Source organism: Mustela erminea, chromosome 18 (genome assembly GCF_009829155.1).
Source record: "Mustela erminea isolate mMusErm1 chromosome 18, mMusErm1.Pri, whole genome shotgun sequence".
NCBI classification, from domain to species: domain Eukaryota; kingdom Metazoa; phylum Chordata; class Mammalia; order Carnivora; family Mustelidae; genus Mustela; species Mustela erminea.
In genome coordinates this window covers 18,554,373-18,573,129 of record NC_045631.1, presented here as the reverse complement: position 1 = coordinate 18,573,129, position 18,757 = coordinate 18,554,373, and the positions used below count along the sequence as shown (strand labels likewise).

General features: G+C 37.4%; 2 protein-coding genes across 4 annotated transcripts in view; one reads left to right on the top strand and one right to left on the bottom strand.

Moving 5' to 3' along the window:
* EFCAB5 (EF-hand calcium binding domain 5) overlaps window positions 1–18,757 on the top strand; it is a 165,147-nt gene that overhangs the window by 7,812 nt on the left and 138,578 nt on the right. For 2 of the 3 annotated variants that reach the window (XM_032320089.1, XM_032320091.1), the window contains 5 exons: window positions 11,132–11,272; window positions 13,001–13,073; window positions 15,066–15,115; window positions 15,650–15,712; window positions 16,917–16,998. In XM_032320089.1, coding sequence (XP_032175980.1) covers window positions 15,074–15,115; window positions 15,650–15,712; window positions 16,917–16,998 — 187 coding nt within the window. In that variant the 5' untranslated portion in view covers window positions 11,132–11,272; window positions 13,001–13,073; window positions 15,066–15,073. Of the gene's footprint in view, window positions 1–11,131; window positions 11,273–13,000; window positions 13,074–15,065; window positions 15,116–15,649; window positions 15,713–16,916; window positions 16,999–18,757 lie in introns of those variants that run through there. The other variant, XM_032320090.1, reaches the window with a different exon arrangement.
* On the bottom strand, window positions 485–1,206 carry LOC116577202 (peptidyl-prolyl cis-trans isomerase A-like). Its single transcript, XM_032320098.1, has one exon. The coding sequence runs from the start codon at window positions 1,170–1,172 to the stop codon at window positions 675–677; it is 498 nt and encodes a 165-aa protein (XP_032175989.1). The 5' UTR covers window positions 1,173–1,206; the 3' UTR covers window positions 485–674.

Genomic DNA, 18,757 nt, shown 5'->3' with positions numbered 1-18,757 from the left:
TAGGTTGCCTAATTTGTTGGCATATAATTTTTCATAGTTTTCTTTTATAATTCTTTGTATTTCTGTCATGTTGGTTATTTCTCCTCTTTCATTTCTGATCTTATTTATTTGAGTCCTCCCTTTTTTTCTTGATGAATCTGGATAAGTTTATCAATTCTGTTTATCTCTTCAAAGAACCAGCCATTGGTTTCATTGATCTTTTGATTGATTTTTTTTTAGTTTTTATTTAATTTATTTCCACTCTGGTCTTTATAATTTCCTTTCTTCTACTAACTTAGGGGTTGCTTTGTCATTTTTTTCCTAGTTCTGGTAGGTGTAAGTTTACATCATTGTTTTGAGATTTTTCTTGTGTCTTGAGGTGGACCAGTATCACTATAAACTTCCCTCTTAGGACTGCTTCTGCTGTGTCCCAAAGATTTTGGACCATTTTGCTTCCATTTTCATTTGTCTACATGTTTTTGTTGTCGTTCAGTTTTTATTTCATAATCATAAACTTAACTCTGCAAACCAGCTAGACTTTGAGGGGAGTAAGAAAAATATGAAACTCATAGAACTACAGTGAGAGCACAAAGAGTATAGGATATTTCAAGCAGATGGGGTGAAGGGATGCTTTTCTGATCAACAGAAGGAATAGTCTGGTAGTTAAGATAAAACATAAGTCAAATTGATTAGATTTATCTATAGTCAGCAATGATTATCTTTTTGCTGGTTTTGCCATTCCTGGACCCAAAGTGCTCCATGGCTTCCAAGATATTTATGCCCTCTTTCACCTTGCCAAAGACCACATGCTTGTCATCCAGTCTCTCAGTCTTAGCAGTGCAGATGAAAAACTGGGCACCATTTGTACTGGGTCCAGTATTTGCCACGGACAAGATGCCAGGACCTGTGTGCTTCAGGATGAAATTCTCATGATCAAATTTCTCCACATAGATGGACTTGCCACCAGTGCCATGATGGCCTGTGAAGTCATCACCCTGGCACATAAATCCCAGAATAATCTTGTGAAAACTGGAAACTTTGTTACCAAATCCTTTCTCCCCAGTGCTCAGAGCATGAAAGTTCTCTATTACCTTTGAAAGTTTGACTGCAAACAACTCAAAAGAGGTGTGGCCTAAGGGCTTGGAATTCATGGCAATGTTAAAGAACATGGTGGGGCTGATGACTGGCGGCATGGGCAGCTCCAGGGTGGGGGCATATGCAAGGCTGTCTCCATGTTCTTTTTGATTTCTTTGTTGACCATTGGTTGTTTAGTAGTGTGTTGTTTAGCTTCAGTATTTTTGTGTTTTTTCCATTTTTTTCTTATAATTTATTTCTAGTTTCATACTTTCATGGTCAGAAAAGATGTTTGATATGATTTCAGTCTTAAATTTATTGAGACTTGATTTGTGGACTAACATGTGCTCTATCCTGGAGAATATTCCATGTGCACTTGAAAAAAAAAGTCTCTTCTGCTATTATGGGATGGAATGTTCTATATTTACTCTGTTAATCCATCTGGTCTAATGGGTTATTCAAAGCCACTCCTTCCTTATTGATTTTTTGGATCTGGATGATATATTTGTTGATGTAGGTGGCATATTTAAATCCCTTACGGTTATTGTACTACTGTCAATTTCTCCCTTCATATCTATTAATATTTGCTTTTTTTATGGGTACATAGATATTTACAATGTTAAACTTGTTGTTGGACTGATCCCTTTATCATTATGTAATGCCCTTTTTCTCTTGTTACAGTCCTTGTTTTAAAGTCTATTGTGTCTTATACAAGTATTGCTTCCTTGGCTTTTTTTTCCACTTCCATTTACATGGAATATCATTTTTTATCCCTTGACTTTCAGTCTGTATATGTCTTTAAGTCTGAATTGAGTCTCATAAACAGCATATAGATGCATTTTTTTTTATCCATTAAGTCCCCTGATGTCTTTTGACTGGAGCATTAACATTTAAAGTGATTATTGATAGGTATGTGCTTATTGCAATTTGTTGTTTTGTGGTTGTTTTTGTAGTTCTTTGTTCCTTTCTTTTTGTCTTGTTCTCTTCTCTTCTGGCTTGATGGCCTTCTTGGATTGATTTATTTATTTTTGTGTGTATCTATTTCAAGTTTTTTATTTGTGGCTACTGTGAGGTTCATATATGAGGCATATATACATATATATATATACAGGCAGTCTATATTAAGTTGATGGTCACTTAAGTTCACATGTGTGCTGAAGAACACATTCTAAAGGCACTAAATTTTTACTCCATCTCTGTGTTTTATATATGAGATATTATAGTTTACATTTTAATTGTGTATCCCTTGACTAATTTTTATAGATATAATTGATTTTTACTATTCTTGTGTTATAACCTCCTTACTGGCTTTATAAGTGATTAATCTGCTTTAACTATATATTTGGTTTTACCAGTGACATTTTTTCATAGTTTTCTTCTAGTTATGTTCTTTTCTTTCCATTTAAAGAATTCCCTTGAGGGGCTCCTGGGTGGCTCAATTGGTTAAGTGTCCGACTCATGTTCTTGGCTCAGGTCATGGTCTCCAGGTTATAGGACCAAATCCCACAATGGGCAGCTAGCTAGGTATGGAGCCTGAGTTGGGATTCTCTCTCTCCCTCTGCCCTTCCCAACTCTCTTGTTCTCTATAAAAAATAAGAATTCATTTTAAACACAAAACAAACAAACAAAAGGAATTCCCTTTAACATATCAAGTCATCATTCAAAATTTAAGAGGTCAAGAGCTTCCCCAAAAAACAAAATTAAAGGAGTTCATTACCACTAAATCAGTCTTCTATGAAATGTAGAGTTTTATGATTGAAATGACTGCATGAAATTCCTGAACAAGACAATTTAACAGTGATCATTATTGATGAGAATATAATTATTGATGAGACTATAATTCAAGCAACTAGGTGATAAATTTAAAACAATTTTCACAATTAAGAACTTACAAGTATAAATTATATTTGACTGTAATAGCTCTTACTTTTTCTCACTGGCAAACGTAATATGGCAATATCTTATTACATGACTGGATTTAGAATATCCAAGTATATTTTCATATCAAGTATATATTACAAAATAATAATGAAGCTCTAATTTGCAGAGTATGACTATGTTATTACGAAGAAAATTCTGCAGCCAATTTGGGTGTAACTAAAAGGACACATCAGCCATAAACAAAGGGGAGAATTCAATATACGTGAGAAGAGAGATTGGGAGCTGAGTCCATAAGAAGTATCCAGCAGGTTTCCCTGCCTTTCCTGGCCATACTTTGGGTTGTGAGTCCTGCCCCTTGAGTATCTAGAACATGCAGACTGCTCCAAGGCTCAATGTTTATGACAAGCAGCAATTCTCACTGCAACTGGCTTTGGAAAGTCATGTGCTGGTAATAGAATATTCTTCGGCTTTGCTTCTTTATTAAAGAATTCTTGCTTTAATAAAGCGCTTGCCTCCTTGGGGGCCTTGGGAGATACTAGGGTGGATCATCAGGCTCTGACTACTTTGGGCTACTCTCTGAGAATCCTTAGAACAAATTGCTTCTGGCAAGGGGTGAATTACATAGAGGCACCAACCACCCAGTCATTTCAGGCTACTTAGGGCTGAATAGATAACTATCTTGCAGCACATTTGTAACTCATTTACATTTATTACACACTAAATGAAGTGTGTCACTTGAAACTATGGTTTATATAGCTAAAATATAAAAATATATTTTCCCCCTATAAAAAATGGGGGGGAGAAATCATAGTTTCTGTTTTTAATAATCCAATTCCTTACATTTGAAATGACTAATTACAAAGTGATTTGGATATATTAATTAGTACAGATAGCATATATAATAGCTGGAGTATGGTTGAGTCATATAGTACCTTCACTTGGTTGTAATTTTTAATAAAATTTAACAATCTTTTATTAACTTGAATAGTCAGTGTCCAGATAGGAAATAGAAATCACACCAGTTATTTGAATAGATACTTTAACAAGAACTGTTAATTAGATATAAAGTTAAGTAGATGACTGCAAAGCTAAAAAGAGACATCTGAGGTATGAGAGCGGGAGCAACTGTTACTGCACCTAGAGCTGGGAAAGAAAAGAAGAAGAAAAGGAAAAAATTTACAAACTTAACAGAGTAACCCCCACAGAGCTGAAACTCAGATCACCGAGAAGACGCTGCTCAGCTGGTATTGGTGTCTTTGAGTTTAGAGGAGGGATTGCGTAGGACCCAGACTGGAAGGAACACTGGCTGGTGTTGGTGTCTTTGAGTCAATGAAATGTGCAGAACTGTAGAAAGACTACAAACTGGATTCAGTTGTTGCTATAGAAAGAACATGCTGCTACCAGGATAAAGAAGCATTGCAGAGGTAAAGCATACAGGAACCAAAAGTTCACAGGGAGCAGTCTTTTTTTTTTTTTTTTAAGATTTTATGTATTTATTTGACAGAGAGAGACAGCGAGAGAGGGAACACAAACAGGGGAAGTGGGAGAAGTAGAAATAGGCTTCCCACCTAGCAGGGATTCTGATGCGAGGCTCTATCCTAGGACCCTGAGATCATGATCTGAGCCTAAGGCAGATATTTAACGACTGAGCCACGCAGGTGCCCCAGGAAACAGTCTTGAGTTGGACAAGAAGAAGCAATTCTCTCATCCTTCTTCAGTCTTGGGGTCTCCCTCTAGTGCCACCAATTAGCAGAGCCTAACAGAACTAGCTGGCAAGGCAAAGAAATGTGGTTTTCAGAGTCCCAGCTCTAGCATCAAAGAAGAATACAGAAGGGTGAGTTTAGAGCTGAGATAATAATGTAGTAACTTGCACTTGACTGATATGGAAATTGATACCAGAAATGGAGGTTATCTTTTATCCCCTAGTTTGGTATATTTTATGTTTCATATATTTTATATTAGTTTCATATATTTTATGAAGATAGTTAAAGACCTTGCTACTTCCTATCCTCCAGATCCAATAACTGTAATGTCATCAATGTGCTGGACCAACTTAGTGCTGATTGGAAGGTCATGATGCTCAATATCTCTGTGGACTACATTATGGTAGAGAGCAGGAGAACTGATGTAGCACTGGGGCAAGAGAATGCAGTTATATTTTTGGCCTGCCAAGTAAATTCAAATAGCTGCTGGTGTTCTCTCCCAGCTTGTATGGAGAAATAAGCATTTGTTAGGGCAATACTGCATACCAGGTGGCAGGGATTGTTGATTTGCTCCAATAAAGAAATCACCTATGGAAGGCAGCTGGAGACATCCCTGATTAAATTTATAATACTCTACAGTCATTCTCCAAAATCCATCCAAACAGGCAAATTAAACTGGCATGAGATAGGTTTCATCACTCCCTGCTTCTTTCAAATCTTTATTGGTGTTACTAATCTCTGTAATTGCCCATTCTGCCACCCCAGGAAAACAATAATTTTTGTTTACTCCTGGTATATGTGTATGTGGAAGAGGGGAGTTCCCAAGGGCTACAACTTGGCCTGTTATACTATAAGTCTCCTTATTTCAGGATCAGAAAGCCAATGTGGAAATTCTGCCAGTTACCATGTATCTATTTTAATTATACATCCTGGAACTGATGAAATCACTGTAGGGTGGTTCTATGGATTTACTTTATCTACTGTGACTCAAACTTAAATTAAGACTCAATTTCTCAGGGGGTGGGACAGTGGGGAATGAGTTAAATATGTGGTGGGGATTAAGAGGGCACTTGTGATGAGTGTGGAGTGATGTATGGAATTATTGAATTACTATATTGTACACTGGAAATTCATATCACACTGAATGCTAACTAACTGGAATTAAAATAAGAACTTCAAAAAAAATAAAGGAAAGGTGCAAGGACTAAGCTCTGGGAGCACTCCAGTATTACAAACAATGAGAAAAGAAGAGTAACCAACAAGAGAAACAAAAAACTAGGGAGGTGGGAGCAAAACTCAGATATTGTTATCCTGGAAGGCAAGTGAAGAAAGTACAGGTTTCCCCCACTATCTGAAAGTACGACATTCCTGTGAGACTGTATGTAAGCCAGAATGATGTAAAGCAAAGATGCTATTACCATTTATTTATATGGAAAATTTTTCTGAGCATTCCTGGATGCAAAAAATCAAATCTCTTAGGCTTTTCTGATTTCTTAGGACACATCTTGCTAACGGATGCACAAAATACATCGAGATGAAGCACAAATGCTCAGACACAATTCAAAGCTATAGTTGCTGAAGACTGAGCTAGTGAATATGGTTCCTGGGGAAGGAGCTTAGGGTATATGCTGCCTCTATAACAGCTTGCTGTGAAACAAATGCTGAATGCTATTTTTACTTTTTGCCTTTTTTTTGTAAAAGCAAAAACCTCTTCAGATTTCTTTCCCCAAGGGAAACCAGATGGTCAGTGCATCATCAAGATTAACACTCAGTTATGACCTGAAGACCTACCTCATCAGTACACCAATTCAATTGTGTTCTGGCTTTTTATTGCCACTGGAAGAAATAGTGCTAATCTTACGGGATCCTGCACCCCAAGTCAGGCCTTGGCCATTACAGCAATACTTCTTCATGAGACCCTCATACTGTACCATACTTTGCTAGACATCCCAGCAAGTAAAGTCTTCCATGTCCATGCAGGTTTCAGCATGGAGAAAAATCAGTGCGAAGATTCAGTTGTCCTCCAGAAATTCCTGGGTTCTGGCTAGGCCATCCTCCTTATCCTCTTTGTGGTGCTGTTGTCAACAGCTTTGTCCTTCTAGCATACAATGCCTTCATAAACAAGATACAGACAATTCCAGTTGTTTATGGGCCAACTCTAGGGACACCACAGCCAGGTTCTTATACCTCCCCACCCATTCATGACTCCACAGCCCCCGCCAGACTAAAGTCAGCTACAACACTGGCTATGGAGTATAAGGCTCTAACCTCCACTTCAACAGGTCCCCTTAACTATGGAAGACTGGAAATTTCTGTCCCTAGACCTGGAGCTAGTAGCAACCTCTACATTCTACACTCATAAGCCTCTAAACTGAGAACTGTAAATAAAGGATCCTAAGCTGTTACATTAAAAAAAAAAAAAAAAAAAAGACTAAATTTCTCACCTTCTACCACAAGCCCGTACTTAAACTGGTAGACTGTGGTGGCACTTAGAGTTCCCAGGAATTAACATCTGTGTAATACCAGGATATTTTTCCCCCTGGCATATGTCATTTTAGGAGCTGGCCACAGGTTGTATGGGGAAGATTTTCAGTATATACTGATGACAGTGCTGCAAAATCCTCCTTCAAGGAGATCCAGCTTTGCCTTCATTATGGGGCTTATGGGGCTTAGGCCTAGAAACTGGTGAGAGGTCAAAACTCTCCATGGTGGTGACTAGAGCCATATCTTTAGTCACCATATATGGATTTTTTATCATATATATATATACATATATATATATGGATGACCATTTCAGTAGGCTGACCATCTATTTTATTCCTAGGCCCACCATAATCATTTAGCCACAAAGAGTGCTGAGAGTTAAAAAAAAAAAAATCTGATTACCACTCTATTTCTACTTCTTTTTACGGTAAATGTGCCTACTTTGTCTTTGGTGGTTGAATACCAATATTTGGCCTCTACTACTCTGAAACCCACCTGCCTAACCTATAGAAGAATAGAACTTTTTCTATAGAACCATAGAACTTTTCAAGGATGCAGGTATTCCCATTGTTAATATACTTTTCAATGCTCTAGTAAAGGGATCTCCCCAGGATCCTCTCAGAGGATGTACTGGGAAGGGGAGTGGATGTGCAGGTCAATACATAATAAATCTGCTCCGACATTCCTATATCCCTAAGCCTTTAGATTTCTTCTTACATCACTTCCAGCTATAGAAGCTATGACCTGAAGTCCTTAATTTCTGACAAGTGTATCCATATTAACAAATTCTAACAACTCAGCACCATATTCTGTGCTCCTTTCTTTAACTCCCTTATGATATACTCTAACACATATTCGTTGGGTTTATGCCACTATATATGCAAATCGTGAAAATCTTTTGCTATATAAACTATTTTTCCTGGTCATTCTTTGTAATCGCCCTGCTGGAGCATTTTGACTCTGATTTTAGTTATGAGTCTCCTAGAAGTAAGAGGTGGTTGCAATGAGTCTTGAGGAAAATGGGAAACTCCTAGTAAGGCAATTGCCCCAGAAATTACTGCAAGGTTTTCAAATTAGTGAAGGCTAGTCTCCAAAATACAGGAGGACAAACTGCCTCCATTGGCAACAGAGACCCAGAGTGACTTAGAAGTTTGAGATTATTAGTCTCCTAGTCCCACTGAATGCTGGAAGTTTGGAATGAGGTCCTTCTTCCTAATCAGTGCCCAATTTTAACATGAGTAACTTGGCTGGGATGTGAATTCAGTTAATACTATAATTCTGCAACCCATAATTATTGATGAGTTAACCCCTTTATCATTGTACAATGACTTTCTTTGTCTCTTGTTGCAGCTTTTGGCATAAAGTCTATTTCAAAGTCTGATTTAAGTATAGCTACCTCTGTTCTATTTTTGGTTTTACTTGCATGTACTCTCTTTTTCTATCCCTTCACTTTGAGCCTATGTGCATCCTTAAAGCTGGTATGAGTCTCTTGTTTAGGCAGCATATAGTTGGGTCTTGTTTTTCATCCATCCATCCATCAACTCTATGCATTTTTTTTAAAGATTTTATTTATTTATTTGACAGACAGAGATCACAAGTAGGCAGAGAGGCAGGCAGAGAGAGAGGAAGGGAAGCAGGCTCCCTGCAGAGCAGAGAGCCCGATGCAGAGCTCAATCCCAGGAACCTGGGATCATGACCTGAGCTGAAGGCAGAGGCTTTAACCCACTGAGCCACCCAGGTGCCCCCACTCTATGCATTTTGATGGAGAATTTAATCCATATACATTTGGAGTGATTATCAATAGGGAAAAATTTAATAATATCATCTTGTTAATGATTTTCTGACTGTTCCATAGTTCCTTTTTTCTTTCTTCCTCTTTTACTGACTTCCCTTGTGAATTGATGATTTTACATAGTGGTATGCTTTTGTGCATCTTTTGTGCATCTATTGTAGGTTTTTGCTTTGTGGTTACCATGAAATATCAATTATAATAATTTTAAGTGGATTTCAACTTAATTTCAACTACATACAAAAGCTCTACCTTTTTACCCTCCCATTTTGTTTTTGATACCAAAATTTCCATCTTTTTATACTGTATATCCATTAGCAAATATTGTAGCTATAGTTATTTTTAATACTTCTGTCCTTTAATCTTAATACTAGAATTAACTGATTAATACACTACCATATTACAGTATTGAAGTATTCTGAATTTGACATTATAGTTATATTTATCAGTATGTTTTATATTTTAATGTTAATAATTGTTGTCCCTTTGTGCCAACTTGAAGAATTTCATATTTCTTGTAAGGCAGCTTTTATTTGTCTGGGAAAGACTTTGTCTCTCCTTCATTTCTGAGGAGAATTTTGCCAGATAAGATTACTTTAAATATATCACCCTTACTTTCTCCTGGCCTGTGAGGTTTCTGGTAAGAAATACATTGATAGTCTTATAGGATTCCCTTGTAAGTGACATACTTCTTTTCCATTGCCACTTTCAAGATTTATCATTATTTTTGGCTTTTTTTTTTAAAAATAAGATTTCATTTATTTATTTGACAAACAGAGGTAGATCACAAGTAGGCAGAGAAGCAGGCAGAGAGAGAGGGGGAAGCAGACTCCTCACCGAGCAGAGAACCTGACATGGTACTCGATCCCAGGACCCTGAGATCATCACCTGAGCTGAAGGCAGAGGCCTAACTCACTGAGCCACCCAGGTGCCCTTGTCTTTGGTTTTTGACAGTTTTATTACAATGTGTCCTGGGGAAGATGTCTTTGAGTTGAATTTGTTTGCAGACCTATGAACTTCATGAACTTGGATGTGCAAATACCTCCACAGATTTGGGAAGTTCTCAGACATAAATTTTTTAAAACAAGCTTTCTGTTCCTCTCTCCCTCTCCTTAGACTCTCATAATACATAGTTTATCTTAATGGTGTCCCATCAATCCCATAGGCTTTCTTCATTCTCCTTCATTTTTTCCCTTTCCTTTTCTCTGATTGGATCATTTCAAATGATCTGTGTTCCCACTGAGTATTTACCCCCCAAAATGAAAATGCTGATTGGAAAAGATATATACACCCCTGTGTTTATTGCAGCATTATTTACAATAACAAGGATGTGAAAGTAACCCAAGTGTCAATCAGTAGATGAATGGGTAAAGAAGATGTCACACACACACACACACACACACACACACACTGAAATATTACTCAGCCATAAAAAAACAATGAGATCTTGCCATTTGTGACAACATAGATGGACCCAGAGAGCATGCTAGATGTGATAAGTCAGAGAAAGACAGATACCATATGATTTTACTTATATATAGAAACTAAAAACAAAACAAAACAAATAAACAAAAAGCAAAAACAAACTCATAAATATAGAGAACAAAAATTCTCTCTCACAGGAGAGAGAATTAAGGGATGGGCAAAATGGGTGAAGGGAGATGGAGATACAGGCTTCCAGCTATGGAATGAATAAGTCACAGGGATAAAAGTACAGCATAAGGAGTATAGTCAATGGTATTATAATAGCATTGTATGGTGACAGATGATAGCTACACCTGTGGTGAGCACAACATAGTGTATAGACTTGTCAAATCACTACATTGTATATCAACTATACTTCAATATTAATAATAATAAATCACCTGTGTTCAGATTCACTGATTCTTCTGCTTTGTTTAGTCTGCTGTTGAAGCTCTTCGTTGAATTCTTTGTTTCAGTCCTTGTATTCTCTAGCTCTAAAATTTCTGGCATCCTTTTTGTGTTTTTCTCTTTGTGGGACTTATCATTTCATTTTTTTTTTTAATTTTCCTTATTTCATCAAACTGTTTATCTGTTTTCTCTTGCAGCATTCTGAGCATCTTTAAAATAATTATTTTGAATTATTTGTTAGGTAATTTGTGAATCTCTACTTCTTTGGGGTCTATTACTGGAAGTTTACTATGTTCCTTTAGTGGTGTCATGTTTCCTTGATTCTTTGTGATCCCTGTCACTTTTGTAGGTGTTTGTGCATTTGAAGAAGAGTCAGCTCTTCCAGACCTACAGAATGACTTTGGTAAGGAATGACCTTCAACTGTAGTTGGGGGTATGCTGGAACATGCTGTGACCCTTGGTCTAGTGTTACAGGATGCCAAGTGTGAAGGTAATGTAGTGCCTGTAGATGGGCAAGGGTGACATGGTGTCTCATTGGCTCAGGAAGCTATGATCCATAAAATCAACAACTGCATGATCCTTGGTGACAGCTATAGGCAGTGCACAATGGCTGCAAGGACTGTTGGATTATTTTTTTTAGGGTTTATTTTATTTTATTTTAGAGAGAGAGCAAGCGCACATGAGCGGGGGCGGGGGGGGCAGAGAGAAAGGGAAAGAATTCTAAAGCAGACTCCTTACTGAGCACGGAGCCAGACACGGGCTTGATCCCAGGACACCAAAGTCATGACCTGAGCCAAAATCAAGAATCAGACCCTTAACCAACTGAACCACCATGGCATCCCAGGACTGTTGGATTCTTTAAGAGAACCTCTAGTCTACTGGCTAGGGACCATGCCAGACAGTGATAGTGGCCATAGCCAGACAGTGTGCACGCTGTTGGCTATGGGGTCAGTTGAGAAGGCTGGCTGCAGGGACGAGTTGCTAACAGATGTGTACTGGTGAAGTCTAGGGCCTTCAGCAGGGGCTGGGGACAACTGCAGGCAAACAGGCAGCTGCAATGGCTCTGGCTGTCACTGTGTACATGTGTGACTGTAGGGGCTAGCTGTAGGTACATGTTTGGCAGGGGAGGCCAGTGATGGGAGTTGGAGCTGGTGTCTTGCAGGTGTACAACTGTAAGGTTAACTGCAAGTGAGTGGAGCTGTGCAGACCAATGACAGGGGTTAGGGTTCAATCCAGATCCACCAATAGCTCTATAGACCTTGGCTGTTGGCATATACCTGTAGGGCTGCAGTAGCTTGCTGTGGCGTATGCATAGTTGTAGAGGCTGATAACTGGAGTCAAGCCAGCAGCATGCAGGTAAAAAGCTGTAGGATTTTCCTGCCATTCTCAGCAGTCATCGCTCTCTTACCCTGGCTTTTCTTTCCTAGCCTTACCTTTAAGTATTCATCAGCAAGGGTTTATCTTTATCTTTTTTTTTCTTCTCCTAGAAGATATTCTTATTGGGTGAACTCCACTAACATCCTCCTGCAAATGCATCTTTCTGTTAGTACTCAGGGGTTTAAGAATCATGAAATCTAGCTAAATGACTTTTCTGATCTTCTATTAGTCTGACAAATCAGAATCGTGCATGATTTCTCTCTTACACTGGGAAACCCCTTCCTCAAGGTTAATTGGCTACCCTGTCATATATGACTGACAGTCTTGCCAATCAAGATGCCAAATGCTGCAATTCAACAATTTATAAATCTATTGGGAATGCATATAAAGGTCTCTTAACAGGTTCACAAAATTCTGTCTCATAGCTGATAATCTAAGCAGAATGACTCTAGAATTTCATGGGTGGGAGAGTGAGGTGTGCAGAATGCTATGCACTTTGAGTAATTAAAATGTAAGTTAGTACTGTTCAGACTGGACAGTGCTTCTGTCATTTTTCAAAGGACTTGATTCTGCACAACCTCCTACCAATGCACCATAATATATTTCAGTGTCATTAAGATTTTTATTGGAATTGTCTATAGACTACTGAATAGGTATATTAAACGTGTTAACACCTCCAAATGCAAACTTTTCCTTATTTCATTAAATGGCATCATCATCCATTAATCCTTATAAATAATGGGAAAAAATAACCCCACTCCTTGAACCTCAACTATTTCTCTTTCACTCTTTAGATCCAATTTTGCCCCCAGTCATGATCATCATATCTGTTTTACTTTAGGTTCCCACAGAATAGACCCTGATCCAAGGAGTTGAGTGCAAGTTCATCTGGGAGGCGGTTCCAGGAAACAATGGTAATGGAGTAGGGAAGTAATACGGAAAAATGAAGGATGCCTGTATTATTGGGCAGGTTGCACTGTAGGCAATTGAGGCTCTATCCCATTGGGGAAGTCTGGGAGACAGAAATGTTCCACCTATGGGACTCTATGCAACTTCCTATCCATTACTGACTGAGGGCTTCTCCTGTAAGATACCAACTCCCAAGCCCTTCTTGCCTTTCCCCACATTTGGACTGGCAGGAAATGCTCAGAATTCCAGGCACTTGCGGTCAGAAACCATGCACATATACTGAAAAGTGAAGCTGAAGGGGTATGGTTAGGGTATTGGCAGTGTCTGGCAGAAGCTAGACTAGAGTAAGGGCCATTTACTGCAGATGCAACATTTCAGGTACAAAATTTACCTTCATGCTTCATAGTGTTTCATAGTTCTAGTCTTTACTGGCGGAGGTAGCTTTTTAAAGACACCAACCTGATCACATCTATACTGTGCTTAAAAAGCACAGAGTAAAGTCCAAACTCCTTGATTCAGCATGATTAAACTTTACAGATGGAAAAGTGACCTTTTCGGCCATATCTGCCATTTTCTTTTATATAAGTACACTCTGCTCGATCAGTGTTTAACTTTTTGAACTTGCATACCCTAGTATGTATTGCTCCTTCTGCCTCAAATACTCTTCCCCCACTCCTTTACACAAAAATGTCTTATTAGCTTGTTAAGATCCAGTTTAGAAATCTGTCTTTCTGTGAACTTCCTTGACCTCCCTGGGAATAGTAATTGCTTACCCCTCTGTGTTCCTTAGCGTCTTACATGCACGTCTTCATTGGCACTTTGCAGATTAAATTGCCTCTGTTTATCCCTTTTTCCATCACTAAACTAGGAACTCTTCAAAGGAAGTTTTCTTGTCTCCCCAAGCACAGGTCTTACTCATCTTTTCAACCCTGATGTCTGCCTGCATGAAGAAGGCCCCCAATAAAGCTTTATTGCATTGGATTTATCTGGGTGCATCCAAACAAAATGGATTTTAAGAGAAATGGAAGGGAGCTTCTTAGCAGTTTCAAAAGATGGACACCATAAGCAAAGAAAGCAGTCTGTGAGCATGTACAATTGGGACCTACCAAAGGAATCTATTTTATATTATTTATTATTCATGAATTGCTTCAAAAAAGGCTTCAAGGCAGCTATTCTAACGTGTTGGAATCTGTTGTCTCCAAAGGCAGTAATTTTGGTTTATTCAACTAGAACATGTGCTGTGTTGATAAAAAGAAATACAAATACTCTAGCACTGTATAAAGATACCATTTCAAATTAAGTAATCCCTAGACTGTAACTGCCCTAGAGGTATAGGCCACGGATATAAAATTTACTTTTTGCATACTCTTTGCCTAAATATACACAAATTCTCAAATGATTTTTGACACGGCAGTGATTTTGATAATTTGTGGCTGAATCTATAGTCATTTTCAGTGAAGTAAAGATCTGATAATTATCCACTTTAACTCCTTAATATGAATAAATAGGATAAAACCACACTCTTCTCAGAACACCTCATTCAAAAAAGAAGTGCTCTGTAATGAGAATTGGGTAGCCATCAAAGTTTCATTCCACCTCATCTAAACTGTTATTTCAAAAATTAATGAGGATGATAATGTTTTAAAAAATTCACTTGCATTACTGTTGCTGGGGTGTGTGTGTGTGTGTGTGTGTGTGTTTCTTTTTAAAATGATAATGGTTGTGATTATTAATGTTGAGTTTTTCTGTCTCCCTAGCACTAGCTTAGCACTAATCTAGTTTTGGCCAGTAATAACAGCAGTAACAGTAGCAGAGTTTGAAAAGTTTAGCAGTTGAGAACTTACCATTCAATAGAATGGTGGGATGTATTGGGGGTTGGGGGTGATTTTGGTCTTCTCTAGTGCTTTTTGTTGTTTATTACTATTTTCTTTCTTTCTTTTTTGTTATTAATATTGGTCTGGTAATACTTTTCCCTACTTTTTGATGATAACTTTCAGTGGCCCAGATGAGTGAGTCAGCATCTCAAGAGGAACACAAACCTGCTCAGGTACGTGGCAAACGTAGGTTTCTAACCACTTAACTATGAGAGGATTTGAGAGTCAACGTTCTTGAGAAAATTGAGATGCAATATCATATTTTATCATTTAATTATTTCTCTTTTTAGTTGAAGTATTCTGTATCAGGTTGTGACAAAATTGCTGGAAAAAAGGGGGTCAGGAGTGCCAGGGTGGCTCAGTTTATTAGGCATCTGAACTCTTCATCTCAGGTCAGTCTAGATCTCAGGGTCGTGAGTTCAAGCCCCTGGTTGGACTCCATGCTGGGCATGTAGTCTACTTAAGAAAAAGGGGTGTGAGGGGGTCAAATAATAGTTGGGTCACAGTAATATGCTTCTAGTTTTGGCATTTATAACAAGTCTGTTTGAATTTGTTAATACAACTACTTTGTGTGATTTTATTTGGTATGATACTTGCCCATTACATATTTTTTTTTACATAAAAATCTTGGTATATTAGAGTATAAGCTGTTAGTTTTATCTTTAGCTTCTTTTGGATACAACTTACTGGCACTGTTTCCATTTCAGGAAAATGGAAAAGAAGACAAAGAAGGGTTAGAGGAAGCAACTGAAGTAAAAGAGCCTACTGAGGTAGAGTTTTCATGAATAATCAGATGTTAATACTGAAGAGTAAACTGGACAAATTAATTTTCTTATGAAGAAGGAAAAGAAAATGTGTGGGTATTCAAAAAGATAAAATGGCAAATGGAAAAGAGCAAACTCATGTTAATCATTAAAATGACTCATTTGAGGGGCGCCTGGGTGACTCAGTGGGTTAAGCCTCTGCCTTCGGCTCAGGTCATGATCTCAGGGTCCTGGTATTGAGTCCCACATTGGGCTCTCTGCTCAGCAGGGAGCCTCCTTCCCTCTCTCTCTCTCTGCCTGAGTCTCTACCTGCTTGTGATCCCTCTCTCTGTCAAATAAATAAATAAAATCCTAAAAAAAAACAAAAAATGACTCATTTGAGTCAGTTGCAGGAAGCTTCCATGGACAGGTAAATTATTTGTGAAAAGCTATTATAAATTATAGGTAAATAAAGGGTGCTTTCTAAAACAGAACTATTATCCTGAGTACAATAACCACCCACTTTTAGGGTAACTTCACTATTTGTTCTGAAACTGTAATTTCCATGTTAATATTTTAAGTAGCTTTGTGTTTATTTGACTACAAGAGTTCAATGAGGAAGAACATTCTAGAGAAAAGGAGAGGCAATTAAAAATATGATTCACCATTAAGTTCACCAATATGAGTCTTAAGAATATTCTATTATCATCCTTTTAAAACTATGTCAGCATGAAAACAAAACTACATCAGCATGAGCACAAAAAAGCTATTTTGCCATCATTTATCCATAAAACTAAGCTTTAATTCTTCAGTTAAGATAAAATCTTTTTCTTTCCCCCACAAACATAGAAAGTGATTCTAATAGTAAAACAGTAGCATTTTCAAAATTTCACTGTATGGTGGTCTCAAATTAGTTTTTAGAAAGTATTGTGGAGCTTACACAATACTTTGAGGATTAATGTACATCTGGAATAATATTCTTAGCATATCACTTTGTTAGCCACAGGCAGTTGGGATGACATGTTGAGCCAATGCATTTTATCTTGTTGATGCAGTAAGACTGTGATTACTCCTTTGCTTCTAATACACAGCATTAAATTCTAGAAAAATGAACCAGGTATGTTTGGTAATTCCTACAAGGCACTTATCTGCATTCTTTAACTGGGAGAGTTGATCCAACTTTGAGGAAAAGTAACTCATTTTGAAATTGATGATTGTTTTCTCCTTTCAGAGTTCACAGAGTGAACCAGGCAGCTCTGCTTTAGACACCAAGAGCAATGTGGCAGAAGCAGCAGCAGAAGAAAAATCCCAAGGTAGAGAACCAGCCTTTCCCCAACACAATGGAATTTAATACAATTATATTTTCATCAGGGATACATTTCTTAAGATTTTGCCTTTAAAAAAATATAATCTCAGGGGTACTTTAAATACAATTTGGGAAATAGTTAAAAAATGTATTCCCCTCACCATCTATTAATACCTCTGAGGCCACTTTATTCATCTCATGCTTAAAGAGAAAATTTAGTCGAGAACTGACTGACACATACTCATTAATGCAAATGTAAAATGAAGAACACAAGTGATTTGGTGGGTTTATTGTCTTTTTGGTTCTCCTTTTTACCTCTGTACTTGGCCACACATTTATTCTGACTTCTAGCCCCACCCTTAATCCAAATCCCACATAATTATGCACACTGGAAATTTATAGGATCAAAGACAAAAACCAAGTGAGAAAGACATTCATCCCGTTCACTATAGTTCTTCTAACTTCAGATACTTAGTGAAATCCTGTGCAATAAAAATTCTTGACACTATATGACAGATACTATTTTAATTAATTGAAATTTGCTTCTGTTTCGTTTAAAGCATTAAGTGTGTAGGATGTACTAGGCTGTGAAAGATTGAATTACAATAATAATTATTAGATAATAGTTATTAAAGCATTTTCTAAACTATAAGTTGCTATATAGATACTACTTGAAACTTTTAGGTGCTTATTTTTCTCTGAAGGGTTTTCTGTCTCTTAAACCGATTAAAAACAATTATTTACTATTTTTCTTATTAACATGTATTATACTATGTACACCTTAAGAACCAAACTTTCCAACATTTATTCTGTTTTTATTGTAAACTTGTAATATTTTTGTAGCTTGTATTATACTAACTTGTAAAAAGTTTCTCGGAAAGTCCCTCTCCACCTGCCTCTCCTCCCAGCCCCAGTTTCTTGATTTTATTTTTTCCTCCTCCCACCCTCCACCACCATTACCACTACATATACTTTACCTTAATCATTTCAGCCAGGTTTTTTTTTAAAGTTTATTTATTTATTTATAACACCCATTATTTATTTATTTATATTTCATTTATATAATTATTTTAATTTATCGGTTATTAATTATTACATTAATTATATATTTATAATTATTTTAAAATTTATTTATTTATTTAATCTCTAACACACAAGGTGGGGCTTGAACTTAAGACCCTAAGATCAAGAGTCGCATGGTCTTCTGACTGAGCCAGCCCAGTCAATGCCCTTCAGCAAGGTTTCTAAACAAACTCTTTAATTTTAAACATGTCAAATGAATTGTTATAAATTTAACTAGGTTTTCACTTTAATCAGGTTGTGACAAAACTTGCACATGCAAAACTTCACACATGTATTTCATCATGTAATTGATTGCCTCTCCAAAAAACTTATCAGTCAAGAGTTTGTGGTATTTACTGTTCTTCAACTTCCAATTTCTGTTGTTGCTTTTCAATGTATGGTAAAGGGAAATGTATTTTCTTTAAGTCTAATCATTCCAGTATATGAGATATACTGAAAACATTGCAGTTGCTTATTGCAATATCACTTGCCATACAATGTGCTTATTTGTTCAGTGACCAGTCACTATTAAGCCTAGTATTTTAAATCTCTCATTGTAAGTGTGTCTGTGTGTGTCTTTGTGTGCGTGTGCGTGTGCGTGTGTGTGTGTGTAAGAAGTGGGAATAGCTGTTGCCTGAGTGTCTCAGTCATTTAAGCGTCTGCCTTCGGCTCAGGTCATGATCCCAGGGACGTGAGATCGAGCC

Bases quoted from the DNA above. Each gene is read 5' to 3' on its own strand.
- LOC116577202 (XM_032320098.1), bottom strand. From the start codon at position 1,172: ATGCCGCCAGTCATCAGCCCCACCATGTTCTTTAACATTGCCATGAAT.